The sequence below is a fragment of the Alligator mississippiensis genome, chromosome 13 (genome assembly GCF_030867095.1).
Source record: "Alligator mississippiensis isolate rAllMis1 chromosome 13, rAllMis1, whole genome shotgun sequence".
Classification (NCBI taxonomy): Eukaryota; Metazoa; Chordata; order Crocodylia; family Alligatoridae; genus Alligator; species Alligator mississippiensis.
The window spans coordinates 6,974,807-6,991,822 of record NC_081836.1 but is presented as its reverse complement, the minus strand read 5'-3'; the positions used below and the strand labels follow the sequence as shown (position 1 = coordinate 6,991,822).

General features: G+C 46.7%; 1 protein-coding gene across 1 annotated transcript in view; it reads right to left on the bottom strand.

Moving 5' to 3' along the window:
- Positions 1 to 3,688: 3,688 nt before the first annotated feature.
- The window catches only part of DHRS3 (dehydrogenase/reductase 3), a 29,055-nt gene continuing 15,727 nt past the window's right edge, over positions 3,689 to 17,016 (bottom strand). The window contains exons 2-6 of the mRNA XM_006264470.4: positions 9,694 to 9,837; positions 8,620 to 8,739; positions 7,658 to 7,896; positions 6,520 to 6,645; positions 3,689 to 4,567 (exon numbers count right to left, since the gene is read on the bottom strand). Of these exons, the coding sequence (XP_006264532.1) occupies positions 4,483 to 4,567; positions 6,520 to 6,645; positions 7,658 to 7,896; positions 8,620 to 8,739; positions 9,694 to 9,837 (714 nt within the window). The 3' untranslated portion in view covers positions 3,689 to 4,482. The remainder of the gene's footprint in view (positions 4,568 to 6,519; positions 6,646 to 7,657; positions 7,897 to 8,619; positions 8,740 to 9,693; positions 9,838 to 17,016) is intronic.

Below are 17,016 nucleotides of genomic sequence, written 5' to 3'. Positions count from 1 at the left end.
GCAGAGCAGGCCGAGCTCCCCGTTTTAACGGAGGCAGGACACGGTTATCAAGATTTTGCAGATTCCTCCTGCTGTTGGTGCTGCTGTTTGTGCAAAACGCAAGAGGTATTTGACAGCCACATGCCAGACGCCAGAAGCTTTTGACAAGCAGAGCCAAGAGCCACAACATTTATCACCTGGATTCAGTAGATTACAGCTGGCACTGGCACGCAGGGAGACTAAGAAACACAAAAGAAACAACCCAAGGTGGTCCTGTATCCTTTGCCCAGCAGCAAAGCAGGCCTGGAGCCAAATGCACACCTGGTACAAGAGTACACATCCCCTTTGAAATCAATACACCCACCTCTGATTAATGTGAATTTGGCTGGCTGTTCTTTTTTTTGAGATTTGGGAAGTAGAAGGCGAGCGGTTGATATCTGAAGGGAGATGTGTTTTGGGAGCAGTTTAAAAAAGCTTGCAAGCCCAGATCTCATCATGTCCACCCACGCTAATTAACACTTATATATGGAGTACAACAGGATCCTCTTTGCAAATCTGCTGTCACTTGCCCAAGCAGTCTCTGCATCCCCCGGAGGGCGAGGCAAATGGTCTCAGTCGGTGCTTAACCTGAATAGCAGAATGAAGGCGTGGGATTTAATTTCCTTCTGTGGTGTTCACTCCCTTCTCCTCATTCAGCTAAGACGCCTCCTCATGCATCTGAAGGGGTCAATATCTGTTTTCGCTTCCATATGCCGCCAGCTTGCACAAAATGTCCTGGCTTTTCACTGTAAGGAGGGGAGGAATAACAGACGCGCTTACCAGGGACTGCTTGCATTCCCAACTTGCTGGCTCTGCAAATTATTCCGTGCAAACTTCAAGAATACACAGGCCTGAAATACACCCTCACTTGGACGCCAGGCATCTCCATGTACCCAGGATCATCTGTGCTCCATGGTGTGTACATTTTCCCTAGCATCCTAGTTCTAACATGGGCAGAAGCACAGAAATAATGCAGCGTCGGTGGGTTCCCCTCCGCCACCCCGCCCTACCGAGCCACAAATTGGAGCAACTTGAAAAAAACGTGGAAAAAAAAATTGCTAATTTCACAGGAAGCCGCTCTGACCTGTCCCTGCAGCCTCATCTAGACTCCTTCTCTACCAACGAGCTAATAAAAATAGGCCCTGCTTTAGATTTATTCCAGACTCTTTGTTTGACATCTGGTTACAAGATGGTGGCCCTGAAAAGTGCAATAATGATATAGGGATTAAAAAAAAAAGCAAAAAAAAAAAGCTGGGTGGGGTAAGGAGCAGAAGGCAGTGGAAAGCGTAGGGAAAACCAAAATTAAAAGAAGTTGCAGGGCGGAAATTCCTTCGAGAAAGCCCGAAGGCTTCTACAAAGCTTGTTGACATTTGCAGGACTCAAGAACAGCCGACGTCGGGCGTATGTGCGCGGGGACGGTCCGCCTCGGGAGGCATTCCAGAGAAGTCTTTCCACGAAAAAAAAGTCTTCTGCACACGTCTGGCCGAACGAGAAAGTAGTTCATGTAGGTGCAAGACATTCCTGCTCTCGGTACCGGAGTGAAGCCTCTTGCCCAACTCTTCCTCACTATCTAAGGAGAGAGGCCAATGTTTTCCTCATTATTTTGTGTTTGCTACATACCTCTCCCCCACTGTGACTGCTATTTGACCTGCTGTCTGCTCAGAGACCCGGAGGGGAGGGGAGAGGGAAATGGGGGGGCCAAGTCGCGGCTGGCATTTGACTCCGTTTATATTCATTAGAAAGAAACCGAGAGCACTGAATGTGCAGAAAGCAGTCTCTTTGGACAAGGAAAGACTTTTTTATTCCGTGCAGAAAAGAAGCGGGTCCTTTCGGGTGGGCTGAAAGGGGGCTCGTTTCGGTCAGTGGAATGCTGCTTTTCCCTTCTCTTTTGAATTGGCATGTCACTAATTAATAGACCCTCAACCCAAAGTTTTAATTTAAGGGGAGGCGCCCAGCAGGGGTGCCCTTTTTCACCAATGCTGTTTGCTCTTGCAGCTGCAGTGCTGGCCCGCCTGATCATGGATAATGAGAAAATACAGAGGATTAGAGGGTGTAAGGGGGGGCGGTAGACAGGCAGATTCTCTACCCCCTCCCTCCACCTAGCTCAGGGGCAGGCAATTATTTTGGGCAGAGGACCGCTTACTGAGTTTCGGCAAGCCATGGTGGGCCACATGACAGGCAGCCCAGGGCAGATTAATATTAATTTTCTAAATTTTTTAGGAGCTGGATAGAATGGCCTGGCGGGCCGCATCCGGCCCCCGGGCCACATTTTGCCCACCCCTGACCTAGCTCTTGTTGCAGACTTGTACCCTTTGTATGCCTGACAGGGCCCGATACGGTCTTGCCCATGCGTTTAGTCGAGCTTTCAATAATAGTATTGCTTCTCAAAATTAACCGGGGACAACTCATCAGGGCGGCCTGTCCGGTCTCAGAGACCAAATGCACTTCCAAAACACCTGGGCTCTCCAGGCAATCGAAACAAAACCCTGCGGTAAGAAGCCTTTTCAAAGCAGATGCCGTGCTCAAGCTTGCACCCTTGGCTTCAGGAGGAAAACACAGTCCCAGGTTAATCTCCACGAGCAGGGAGTTTGGAAACCATCGTGCCGATAGCGCTCCCCAAGCGCAGGCGCATCTGTACAGATCTACCTCCTACAGAGGAGGCACAGTGCACCCATTGATAGATCTCTGCTGATTTACACAAGGCAAGGATCAGGCCTTGGGATTGGCAAGTGCCTTTTGCCCAATCTGGGCTCCCGTCTACACAGCAGAACCGAGAGAGCATCCAAACGCAGGGATAAGATGCCCTTCCAACATTTCCGACCGAACTCGGATCGTTCCTAGAAGTTGCTGTTTCATAGGGTGGTTTCTGCCTCTCCTCTCTCTGGTATTGAATCCAGCCTTTCAGGTTGCAAACAAATTGTAGAATTAAGTCGCCCTTTCATATTGCCATCCACCTGAGGCTTGCAGAGTAGGTGACGTGCAGTAAGGCGGTCGGGCTTACAACCACCCGGTCGAGTACATTAGTCGCCTTGCTTTGCAGATCAGCGAGCTGAAATACAGTGACGTTAAGAGACTCGTCCCAGGTCACATGAAAAAGCTGTACAGAGGCCTCAGGAGTTCAACTGCTTATCGTTGTGCTTTCACCACGAAACTCCCCTTAAGAGAGCTGTATTTGGGGTGCATTTGTATCATGTCTGCTGCAGGTCTGACAAATTCTTCTCTTTTTTTTTTTATCACGTTATACTGAACACACGTCACTGTGTTGTGTTGCACATTGGATCTGGCATGGGCCTGTGCTGGATAGTTAAAGAGACTGTATTATAAAAAAATATATATATATACTGACACTATATGTAGTTGAGCTGTGACACTTCAGTCACAACAGGACTGTGAATTCTTCCTCTTGAATTCACTGTTGAATTCTTCCTCTTTTGGTTCATCTAGGACCCAATCAAACTCCCCTATAGATCAGCAGAAAACATTTAGTTGACTCCCACGTGTGTTTGATCAGGCCCTGGCTGAAAGTGGCTCTCACCTCCCCATGTCCACTTATTTCACTGTGCACACCGATCCGTTGGATTTACTGTAAGAAAGAACTGCGCGAGCAAGTGTTGGGATAAGGTTAACTAATTTCTGACCCAACGCTGGCTCAATGACTGGACATCAGGGATTAATGCTAAAAGGAAATTATATTTCACCATAAATGAACAAAAGTATTCAGACACAACAGTTACATTCTGCATAGGATTTTAGTGGCTGAAGGGACCTTGCCTTATTAAGACTGTCCTTTCCAAATGCTATACCTAGCTACTCCTCATTCTGGGTTTCCCCCTTCAGCCTTTTGATGTGCGCAGTCCTTGGCTAGACGGGAACAGTCCTTTCGCGCACAGGAGCTTCCTTAGTGGCCCTTCGGGGAAGGATCGGCCGTCAGGCGAACGAGCTGCTTCAATAGTTCGAAAGCACCGGCCATCCAATGCAGTGAGGAAGGGGAAAGGCAAAGTCTCCATAAAAAGTCTTAGCTACTGCCCCTTTACGGTAATTTTTAAAACTCCCATTCCTGAAATCAATCCCCATTGTTCTTCCGGTTTCTGTGAGCAGAGTGGGGGAAGGATGGGGCGAGAAGTGCTGCGCCTGGGTCGGAGCAGTCTCTGGGTCTTATGGAAACAGCAATTCAATCCTAAACCTAGGAGCAGATTTAACAATCAGATTCTACAGAATTAGACATTGCATAAACATTTCACGCTTTTTTTTGTTTCTCCTTCCAGAAGTCCATAGTTTAGCCTTTCAGTCCTGTGCAAAGGTCGTGTTGCTATGGGTATGGCCTGCAAGAAATGTGTTGCCTCAGAGCTGCACAAGTCACACGGACAGGACAGGCTAACAGCCAAGACGGCTGATTCACAATCTTGTCAGGATTTTGCTGCTTGTGTTGGCTTGACTGCAGAAAGAGTCTTTGCGTCACCAGGTCTATGTTCGCCCTTTAAAAGTGTTCATGCAGGTGTAGCTTCCAGAAAACTTGTGGATTTCTTCAAGTGCCGACTGCGGGAGAATGCTGCAGGGGAAGCAGAAGGAAATATGAGCCCGCTACGCAAAACTTATTAGAGGACATGTGTCAACAGATACACACACACACACCGGTAGTTGCATTGGCTATTGGGAGCAGGAGGCAGGACGGCATTTCAGTATCTATCAGGCAGAAGCATCGAGGGCCCCGTCCTGCGCTGATCTCAGGAATACGACGTTACTCTGCAGTTGGCATGCCTAAGCCCTAGGTTAAAAAAGGGCTATGCAGTCTCTTTCTAGAAAGAAACAGCTTATTAAATAGGCCTTGAAAGAAAACTGTTACCATTAAGATGTCACCTTTTAAGTCCCCTAAGTCGCAGGATCCTGTTGGATATATAAAACCTGAGATCTCCTACTGAGACAGGCTGGACGTTTCTCTTGAAGTCTAGCCCCCTAAGCATTTAGCTTTCTCATCATGTCACGCCGGTATTTTTGTCGCTATTCTTTTGTTGGCTACTGGGTTGCTGAAGAGCTGCTGTACTGTTCTGATGATAAATGACCTTTTCTTTTCCTCCCCAGCAACCATAAAATTTGCACTTGACTTACAATACAGGGTCAATCTATAATTGGGTCCCGAACACTGCCGATTTTTGACTTGCAGCAGTTTTGTGCATGCCATAAATAAACCACGTTGGGATTTTTTTTTTCCCAGCACAGCTCTTATTTTAGTACTTTTGGTGCATTTAAACCATTGTCAAGGTTTTTATCTGTAGTTACGAATGTATATTTGGTGAAAAAACTGTTTTTCCTCATCTTGAGCCTGAAAATATGAGGGAAACTTTTACGCATCGGGTTGATTTCAAATGGGAACAATTTTGTCCCAATTTTGTTAAGAATAATTCCTAATAAAATAGAGAGCTGGCAGAGAACTGCGGCTCCTCTGTTTGTAGGATCGCCACGAAATTATTCAGATTGCCCCCCATAAATGCATTTCTTATGCCAGAAGGCAATCAGGACTCATAGTAGAGATGATATCATTTATTAGACCAACATGATTTTTGCAAAAAAAATTCTTTAATTGCAAGCTTTTGGCCACATACACCCTTCATCAGGCATTGGAGAAAAGTTTGTAAAAGTACTCCTGGGTAGAAATGAAAGTTCATATTTAATCGGATTTCACAGAGGAGTCAATAGATGGAAAAGGCCTCTGGGCAGGCAGTTCGTAGCTGGTAGGGCATATTTTCTCATGCCAAAATATTTAATGATTTATTTGTGAATTTTGCCTTTCTATCTGAAATACGGGGTTTCTCACTTGGTTGTGATTGGCTACATGAATCACAGGACACTGTGTCAGTTCTCTAATTGGACGACCTACACTTTCAGAAGGGTTTTGGTATAACTCCCCAAAGGAAGCTCACTGGAAACTTGCTTTCCTCACTGGCCCAGTGCGAGAAGCTGGGATTCCCTTTCTGGAAGCAATTTGAAATTCACCTAAAAAGGTAATTTCATGAAAAAATAAGTCATTACTTTCCTTATGATATCCTTTATTTTTTTTTATGTTCTCCTGGCTTAATGGAAACGGAAGAGAAAGAGCGGGCTCTACGCATAAATGGTGAGATGCCTATTTTATGTCTGCTGTTGAATGCCTGCAGTCTGCAGAGGGGCTTGAACTAGTTAACCAGGCCGTTTTCTGGAAATGAATGATCAGAGCAGATCTCGGCTCTCTGAGTTTTGGGTGCTGAATCTGCTTCCAGACTGGGGACATGTACCCCGGGGGGATGTCCCAAGTCAGGAAAACTCTGCAGTCAGCCTCGCCACGTTTCCTCCTCGTCACTGATGCCCGCTGTTTCCCGTGGGACTGAACAACCTGACTTTTGATCATGACTGTATCACGCGACTGCCCGGGTGAGGTTTGGCTTAGTGGACAGAAAAAAGGACCGTCTGCCTAAAAGGCAATATGAGGAGGTCAGGCAGGTGCGAACAACAAAAGAAATGACTGACCTTTTCAAGATGACAAGGATGTTCATTGTCCAAGGCAGGAGAAGCAGGGCTTGGTTCATCTGAACGGCTTCCACTGTCCTCCTGGCCACTGTCTCTGGCTTTAGAGGAGGGAATAATTTGGGAAACCTGAATGAAAAAAAGAAAGAAAGAAACTGCTTACCTGGTTTTGGGTACTACAGACCCAAGGCCCTTTTGCTTCCTGAGCTATTGATGGCCATTGGCACACGAATACCTGCCCCCCTCGTGTTGGCAGGGAGGGTAAGTCTCTCACCCTGCCACCCTCACACCTGTCAGCACAGCTGGGCTGGCGGCGGGGCGGAGGGAAGGCAGGAGAGGCCACAAAGACCCCAGTCCAGGGACCTGCTCAAGCAATATTCTGCATGATACTGCTGGAAACTTAAAGCCACAATCCTGCCATTGCATCTTCGACTCTCCACCCTCTGCTTGGTTTATTGGCAGGTGAAGGATGAAAACAGCTGCTCCCTGTTCCCTTCGGTACCAATAATATGCCTTCCTAATACTAATGATGATATTCATAAATGCCACGGATGCACAAACTGCATGAACGGTTCACGCAGGGAGCTTCTGCTCCAACGCAGGTAAAAGGAGATTTGGTTAGTCATCAGCCCCTGAATTGGGTTTGCTTTCACAGGAGCTTGCAACAAGGTGCCCGAGAAGTTCTCACTGAAGTCAGTGGGGCTGCTGCCATCACTTTGGCAAGGAAGGGCTGATCCCTTCCACGGCAATGAGGAAGGGACTGGATTTGGGCTGCAGATCCCCAAGGACTGTGCAGATTTTTCTCCTCTCTGAAGCGCCTGAGCGGTCAGTTTGTTTTCTCTGTGCTGACTCACCCCCCAACCCATGCAACTTTGCTTCCAGTTTTCTCTGCAGAAGCAACTACTTGGAGGACGCCCTTCCCTAGTAAAGGCAGGCCGAGCAGTACATGTCAGGGAGCATGAATGTGCCAGCAAAGCGCAAGAACCAGTCTGATGAGTTCCAGGTGTCCAAGAGTGACCCTGTGCTCCCAGGCAGCCAGATGGGACATCAGATTCTCTTAACTAAACGAGGCATTAATTAGGAGTGTGTTCTGGCAATTCATTCAAAATGAGATGCTTTGCCCCAGCTCCTGTGGACTGACCTGATTCTCATGCCTTGAAACATCTCTGTGCTGGTGTGGAAAGGCAGCACTGTGGTAGCATTCACTCCGGGGCAGTCAAGCAGCCCCAAGGTCAAGCTCTCCATGAAGGCAAAGGACGACGCTTTGGAGGTGCAGTAGTCGATGGCCCCAGGGATGGCTGATAAGGCCAAGACAGAATTCAAGCAAACGATGTGTCCGTTCTGCAGCTCCAGCATCCGGGGCAGGAAAGCCTTGGTGGTCTGCAGAAGAGTGAAGAGAAAACCTTTGTTAAGCAGCGATGCAGCATGAATCCCAGCCCCTGGAAAAACAAGCGTGGTCACATTATGACAAACTGGGGGTCTTGTTGCTCCTGTGAATGTTTGCAAAAGAGGTGAATTTAAGCAGACGGCCCAAAAAATGCATCAAATCCCCGAGCCAAACAGCATCCAGAGGCCACAAAGTGTGCACGCTGTATGTTTAGGAATGACAAAAGCTTGGGTGACACCAGGAATGACAAATAACTGCTTTTGTGTTCATCTAATTAAAAACCAAATAAGCATAGTGCAGGCTCCATAGCTGTGCATCTGGGCACGCTTCTCGCATGTTCCAGATGTGAGCTGAACAGAGAGAGTCTCCTCCGTGGGCTTTAGTTTTCTCCAAGGGACTCGGGTTTGTTCTTGTAACGCTCAGAGTGGGTGTGAAAGAGCATCAAATACTGTATAATTACTGGAAGCCTTTAATATGCTATTTTCGAAGAAGGAACTGAAGTCAATTTGAAGGAATCTGTCAAATTCAATTTTTTTCTCAGACCCCTCTCCTCTGGCCTCTGCCCTTCGCGTTGTTTTTTCTGGCTTGTTTTCATGTCGGGCTGATCTTACTGAGAACCGTTTAGAAAGATCTAGCAGGAGAGCCGCGTTTACTGGCTGCAAGCTGTCACTCTCGCTTCCAAGTCTGACTACGCGGGATACGGGAGCTTATCTTACCCAGAACTGTCCCAGGGTGTTTATGTGTTGGGATTTGAGTAGCGCATCGTCGTCGCTGTCCATCAGGCTCTTTCCGTGAACCACGGCAGCATTGTTCACGAGGATGGTGATATCACCCACCTGGAAAAAACAGAAAAGGCAAAAGGATTAGGGAGACAATGGGTTACAGCAAACCTTCCCTGTCACAACCGCTACGCTCACTGTTGGCCTGTCTACGAAAGTCTGCATCCGTGTCCTCTGGCAATCTAACATAAGGGGCCTTGTAATCCTTCTGGCTACTGCAGCGTGCCCTTGGACAAATGAAACTAGCTGAGGCACGGATACCGACTTCTGCACAGATGCGTGCTCCCTTTCCTCCGAGGCAGGTTCACAACAGGTTATTTGGGGACCAACCAGTGTTTTAGAAACAAAGACAAAGCAGAGCGAAAAACATGTCCCTTACAAAGAGAGGGTAAGGGGAGGGCGGGAGGCAGCTGGAACAAAAGGGACCGGGTCTTGATAAGGATTAAAAAAGGCAGTGTCCTCAAAATCAACAACTAACTACCTTTACTGGGTGCATGCTGTGTTGGTCCCTTTGTAATTCTATAGTTTGCAAATTGTAGATCAGTCTTAGTGCTATAAAGTCATCTGGATACTTTCAGAAAGGTGAAAAGCTGGATTCAGGACGGGACGTTGATTTTTTTTCACCCATGAGTTGTCCATCTCAGCTCTTTCCCCACTGAACTTTTTGGCTACAGCCTCAAAATCCAAACTTCACGTAACTCGAACTCTGCTAGGCTTGCGTTTTGCATCGGTGTCATACCCGTACAAAATTAGTGTGGAAGGTTACCACTGGAAATGAAGTCGGCTTTGGTAGCAGTGTTGTGCCAGCTTTGCACAGGGGTAACTGTCTGCCCAAAGCAAGAATTGGGCTCTGTCTTCGCTGCCATAGGATCTAGGAGTTTAAAGGCCAAGCCGTTCACAGAAAGATACAGATTCTCTTCTTCCCAGTTTCTTGGAGGACACTTCCCACTTGCTAAAGACGGATGGGTTTTCCCTGCTCTGCCCAACAGCAGATTCACCCTAAAGACCAACCTTTTCTCGGACAGCTTTGGCTTGCTGATAGACCTCCTCTCTGTTTCCCACATCGCAAATGAAGTAATGGCACTCTGTTCCCATTGTCCTGATCTCCTCTGTGGTTTCCTTCAGGCACTTCTCCGTTCGACCCCACAGGATGATCTGCAGCAAAGGACATTTGTAAGAATCTGGACGGTTCCTGTTTTGAATCTAAAACAATTAAAATCTGTTTCTAATTCCAACAATTGGACAAGGAGCTCGAGTCGTGTTTGCACGGCCTGTTCCGCCACATTGTTTGCTTTAGGGCAAGCGCTAAATGATTTTTAAACAACGACGCTTATATGCAGCATGGGGGTAGGGCCACGCAGCAGTGGAGGGTGCTTAGTGTTTCTCTGTGATAGTGGTCTGTGCTCCATACCCAGCAAACGTCCTTGATTTGCAAGCAGCTCTCTGAACCAGTAGCCTGCTGGTGGCATCCTGCAATAAATAAATGAACCAGTCCCAGGAGCAATTATTTTATGAATAATAATTTTTCACACCCACGGATATGGGGGGTGAACTTGGGGTGGAAAGTCATTTTTAACCCTAAATATGCTGTGGAGCTGTCAGAGCAGTGATCCAGCTTTCTTTTGTTGTCCTACGTTGACTACTAGGCTTTGTCACTGGTCCATAGCAAGGTAAAATAGCTTAGTCGGCATGCCAAAAGTAACAGTTTGGAGCACTGATAACTTGCAGACTGTTATTCTAGGTGCATGCAAACTGCAGGCTCACTCTAAAATAATGTTGTGGTTTTACACTAAACCCACAGGAGCAAGGATATTTGCCAACTAGGGAATTCAGGCGAAGATCAGTCCATCAGCTTTGTCCCAAACTAGCCTTGAGAGCCTCATAGCACCTCCCGAAATATGCCCAGAATAATCCTGTAACACAGGGGGCTGTAAGGGGGGAGTGTTAAAATGCAGCAAGAAAGAGGCATTTTTCAATTAGTGGCTTCAAAGTGTGTTTTACATCCTTTTCCTAATAATATAGGCTAGATCTCTTCTATAGTATTTGCTTAGCAAGCTGAGTTAAACACTTAAGGATAGAAAATTTCCAGTGAGAAGACTTCTAACAAGTCTGAAAGGCTATGTGAATAAAAAAAGACACAGATTTGATCTCTAATGAAGACACAACAGGGATAACCTTGCTCTGCAGCTCTATAAGATCAGAGACATTTCAATGTGGAAAGGACTGAACTAGTCATCAAGTTCATCTCGCAGTGCAGGGTTGTACCCAGCAGTACATTTCCTAGTGACTCACACAGTCTCGTTTTAAATGTCTCAAGTGAGTGATGGGGCTTTCACCACTTCCTTTGGAGGTTTAATCCATAGTTTAACAGATCTCACTGACAGGCAGACTTCTTTCTCCCTCTCTTTTGCTACATAGCTTAAATTTCCCCTTTCTTTCAAAGCACTGCTAGTGGGTGGGTTTCCACCTTCCCAGATTCTCCCCCATTCTGCCGGGGACAAGCAACCTTTGCATCCTCCACGGCATTGCAAGTTGATATTCACTCCTCGTTCTGAAAATAGCAGAACGACCAAATGGGGTGTGCCCATACCCGCATTAAAAGCACTGACATTTTCGAGAGCCAGAAGGCAAAGTAACCAAGAGATGAAAAGCAAAAAAAATTAAAAAAATACTCCCAGTGCCTACAAGTGAAAGTTTGACCACAGAAACTTCCACAGCAGATAATATTTTCAATGCAAAATTATTGTTTAGGATAAAAATATGAGACAGGAAATTGTCAGGGCCAAATGCTTCCCTCGAGAGGAGTCTTCTATATGGAGAACTGGAAAACTGGGCTTTGAACAGAAAGGACTTTGTAATCTTAGTGATGGCATTGCTTCTGAGCAGGGGCCTGATCTTCTGAAGCACAGCGTCGTCTGCTACTTGGGGTGAATCTGACTGGTGTGTTGTTGTTTTTTTTAAAAAAGGACACTTTACCTTTAAGATGTTAGCAGTCTTTTCACTTTTAGGTATCTAAGTGTTGAAAAGAGCAAGACAAAAGGTACAGAGGCTGAATTACATAACTGCCTGTAACTCAATCCCCGGAGTCAACGGGATGACTCTCATGACAGCACGAGGAGCCAGAACATACAGCATTTCCTCCCCACGATCGATCTCGGGAGGAAAGTTTTCTCTAAAGCAACAAGCAATCTTTAGGAACTGTGCTTGAGCCTACCTCATTGTAAGTACAAGGCCTGATTTTCTTTTACAGCCAATGCCCTTCAAATGCAGCCAAAAAAGAGATAAAAGAGCACCCAGGTCTGATTCAGCTTCCTTAATTAGTTAAATTTGAAAACTAAGCCTGCTCTTTAAAACATGGGGAGGGGGCGGCTTTTATATGCATCTATATAAACACATGCACCTGCAGACCTAGCAATAAATAGAGATGCCAAGGGACTTCTGAAGGGACCATTGTTTCTTTGGAGGGGTGTTGAATACGCTCAGTTTGGCTTCATAGTCAGACAAGGTGCTGAATTGCCTTCAGACCTGCTCAGAGTTGCACTTTCATGCCCCGTTTGCTGCAAAGGGATAACCAGAAGATACAACAGTTCAAATGTTGTTCAATGACTCCTATATCAATGCTGATTCAGAGAAGCAATTGAGCCCATGTTCTGTTTTGCAGTGGTATGTAATGGTAAAGCATAAACCCACGTTTCACTGGGTTTGCTCTTGGAAAAAAAGAAATACAGGAGGTAGCTTCAGTACTAGGAAAGTGGGTGATTAGGAAGAGATTTCAGAGCAGCCAACGCCGGGCCTGAGCCCTATTGTTGGAAACCTTGGCTCAGGCAGGAGGTGGTATGCAAAGAGAAATAGGTCTCTAGCTTTAATGAGCTTTAAGTAAATAGCCAGTCCTACTAAAACCTTGAATCAGTACAATATGCGTTCGCACTTTTAGAGTGGTCTCCTAGTCAGCCCCACAAGACGACCTTGTATCCTGTTACCATGAACCACAGAGAGCTTTAAAGAGGATTGCCCCACTTCTAAGAGGACTTTGCTGGGTTCTTGCCATTGAGTACATGGACCCGTGCGGGCCCTTTCCTATGCTTTGCGGATGTCCTGTTCACTCCTGGTCTCTGCCCTACTCCAGCTCCCCAACCCTGGGTGCCCCACGCAACTCTCATGGCACCTCCCCTTGCCGGACGTCAACCTGAAGAACGTGCGTTATTCTAGGCCAAGGAGCACCTCCAAATGGGTGAGGTGTCAGCATACAAAGTTCAGGGGATGACCGGTTTTAAAAATCAGTTTCCAAAATTGGTGGAGGGGTTCAGGACTCTGGATGCCCCAATGTTTCGGGGTTGGGGCATCTGGGATGCTGCTGTGACCCCCCTTTCTTCCAATGAATAAGAGCTGTCTTCTAACCCGGTAGCTAGACCCAAGAGGTAGCGCATTTCCCGAGAGCGGGATAAACGCCTGCCTGCGAGAGGGATGCGATGGATGGCAGGAGGCAGAGAGATCCCGTTCCTTATTCCACGGCACGTCCGGCGGTTGCAGACCTGCCCGTGCACGGTTATTTGGAGGGTGGAGGGGGAGGAAATTGTAATCCCTGCCACGAAGATCGTCTTGGATAGCTGGTTTCCCATCCTGGAAAGAATCCAGCCACTGTGTCTTCTCCCTTCGGCTCCCTCCTGCCTGCCCCCTCCCTACCACGCTAGACACGCTCTCCTTTCAAAAAGTTACTGACCAGAAAATTGTCGAGGGCAGCAGCCCAGCGAGGCGGTTAATCCCCGCTGGGGCAGAGCTGCTCACGGAGGCTTCCTGCCCTGCGGTTACCTCTAGGTGACCCCAATGGCGGGCAGTCAGGGGGGCAGGTGGGATGTCAAAGCAATCGCGTGGGCTGCAGGCTGCTTGTGTCAAGCCGGGAGGGTGCGGGCAGCGGCGGAGAGTTTCTTCCTACTAGCCGACATCTGAAATATTGGGAGATTTACGACAGCAGAGGCTTCCCTTGAATTGCCCCTGAAGAAGCTAATGGCTGTGACATCACAGATCACTGCTGATTTTCGCAGGATTTATTCTCCGGTTTGGTTTGCAAAACAAAGCTGATCGTTTTATCTCTACCACCACCCCCGCCCCCTCCCTGTCCTCCCAGGCAAATCACAAAACTCCTTATCTAGCCATAGGAAAATCATTTCAGGCAGAGTAGTAGGCACAGTAGACACCCCTCCACTCCCCACAGACTCTTAGGCATCCTTAAGACTGAATTTTAATGTGCTAACGAGACAGGCTTCTGGGTGGGAGGGGAGTGAAAGAGTCTCGTCTTAAGGAGAGCGTGCTTCGCCAAAGGCTGCAGCATCGACCGCTTGCTGGAAACCTAAAGGGAGTCGATGGGAATTAGGCTTTCAATTTCCAGAGAAATATTGGGGGCCTGATTTGTAGAAACTGGTTCAGATTTCAGACCCCGAACACAGGTAGGTGACCAGCCCCAAAGGGCTTGCCTATCCCACGGCAAGAGCAGGTGCCAAGAAGGGTGCATCTGAGCACGTCCTACCTGCCTGAGTCTGCAGGCATGCTCCGGGCAAGGCTGCTCCAGGCACTTTGGCCCAAGAAGCTGGCGAGATGATCTATAGCTTATTCCCAGCTTGTGGAGGAGGCCCACTAGGAGTTTTCATACAGTGGAAAGCAGAATAAGAACAGGACAAGACTTCTATTAGAACAAATAAAAGAGCTTGCAAAAAAAACAAAAAAAAGGAATATTTTAAAGAGAAGCAGACACGCTGCTGCAGGGCAGATCTATAACCCTAGGCCTTTAGACAGAGACTACAGGGGTTTGCAGTCAGTTCTGCATGATTTGCAAAGCTATTGTTTAGCCAGGGTTTTTTGCTAGCATAAGCAAGAGCAACACCAGAGAAATATCAGGAATAAAAATGTCCCTCTATTTTCAGTAAATTCAACATGTTGTATCTGTCTTTTGTCTCTCAAGCAACCTCTTCATTAGGCTATGGCTAGATATGAGGCCATATCCAGAAGGTTTCTGAGGGAAAATATATGCTATTTAACACCTCTCATTGTGTGATACACAGGGTGTTTTAAAAGAACAGTGCTCATTTCCTGATCTTAAACATCAGAGCAATGCAGCACAATGATGAACACAAGCATAGCTGGACCTGCATTTGTATCCCATCCCCGAAGTGGCTGCACTTCATCGTGGACGTAGTGGTTTTGTTTGCCCGTTAGTTTGAAGACACGAGGGAGGAAGGCATTATATAAAAATATCAGAGCGCCCTTCCTGCCCCATCTCATTACTGCTGTATTCACAAATTGCAACAACTCTTAGCCACAGATTATGAGAGATATTCCGTGTTGGTAGGACAACACATTTCAGCCCCTTTCAACCTCTTTCCTCTGCCAGAGAAACAAAAGTCGCTCTGTTTGAGCTGGTGTTTGCAATTGCCCAGGCTGCTAACCTTGTTCAAACAGAGAGCCTTTGTGTGCCCAATACTGAAAGATCCTGCATGGTCTTAGGAAATACAAAGTGTAGATAATCCATTGAACTATTTCAACCTTATCCCAATATATCTGCAGAGGCCTGGCACTTGCTTCTCACAATTGGCCTCCCAAAGACATTCATTTTGGTATATACCGTGACCCTGGGACAGTTTTCTATATCCGGGAACGAACATGCCTAAGCTTTACAGCATGAAAAATGTTAATGTATTTAGTTTTAAATGGCATAGGCATTTTCTCCCCCACCCCTTCCACTCCCTTGCCCCCTGGGTAAAAACCAGACAAGTTGTTTCAGGAGTATTTCAGGGGAGAGGCATGCTAGAGACGTGATTACAGGCAGAGCGAAAGGTGTGGCTCTTCAAAGTGAAAAGCCAACTTTTGCTTTGGAAAGAAAAAAAAGAACCTTTTGATGCCTGGAGTAGATCGAAATACTTAACCGAGCGCCTCGGTGACACTTGTATGAAATGCAAGCGAACAAAGCAACACTCTGCCATTCCCTACACTGGAGAGCAAACACCACAGGTACACAGCGGGTGTGGAAAGGTTACAGGTGACTGTAGGGAGACCAAAAATGCAGCTTCAGAGAAATACATTTTATACATCAGCTTTTCGAGCCGAGGAATAGTGACATCGGGTTATGTTAGCAAGCCTGATCTTGCACAAACACACTTTAGGGAAGAAAAGGCAAGCCGGACTAGGGCATGAGCTACATTGGGAGAGCATTTAGAAGCCAGTTCAAAGTCTGAGTTGAAGGCTAAATGGAGAAAAAAACCCCCAAATATTACAGATAGGAATAAGGTTGAGAATGGAAAGAAAAGAGATAGGTTGAAGTAACGTGATCTAATCGGTCCCTTCCAGCCCTAACATCTATGAAACGATGAAACATGGGGGTTAAATGCTTAAAGGCTGGGACTTTTAATGGAGACTTATGGAAGTTGGAGGCCAAGCGTCAAAAAAGGTGCCTAAACCCCTATTGATTTAAGCTGGAGTTTAAAGCTAAATACCTTTTTGGAACTGCCCTTAGTGCCCAACTTGTATTGCATGTCAATGGATCATAGGCGCTCCATCTTTAGAAGTCTCTGCTCTTCTGAACCTTGGCTCTTTGTTAAATACCATGGATAAATGAAGTTGTACCTGCAATGTCTAAATCACTACTGACTTAGTTTTTGGGATGTGTAAAAGAAATGGAATTACTGCAAAGGCATTACACAGAACCATGAATCGTAGAAATGAAGGGCTGGAAGGGACCTCGAAAGATCACCGAGTTCACCCCCCCACCCTGCTCTGAGCAGGAAATGATCAAATGAACCCAGCAAGGTGGATTCCTTGAGGCAGTGCAATCTCCTTGTGTGGGTGACAGAGAGACTCTTTCTTTGCACACTAGTCCATTTACACTAACAGCTAGTAGCTTATGCCTGGTCAGTAGAGTTGCTCCCTGGTTTATCTTATCCCAGAATCAAAGCACAGATCTGTCTCATGATGGCAGGCCCTAATGATGCTGAGATAGTTGCTCACTCCCCTTAAAGTACAATCCCATCTTGGGCACACACCAGTGGCCCTGTAACCCAGAGGCAGTGTGCTGTATCTGAGTGTTACAGAGCAAATAACAGTGCCATGTGAGATGGGAGCAATGAAGAGAGGTCAAGAAAAGTAACTGCAACCCTCTAACTTCAGTGAAAGAGGTTTCTAGGAAATGCTTTTAGTTATACTGGTGCAAATGCAAAGTCACTGAAGGATTTACACTGGATTGGAGAGCCCGTTTGATTCTTCATGAGGTGAACAGTAGTTTTGCCAAAAAGCTTCAATAGCAGCACAACTAGCCCCACGCTGAGATCAAATCCCTCAGATCAGACA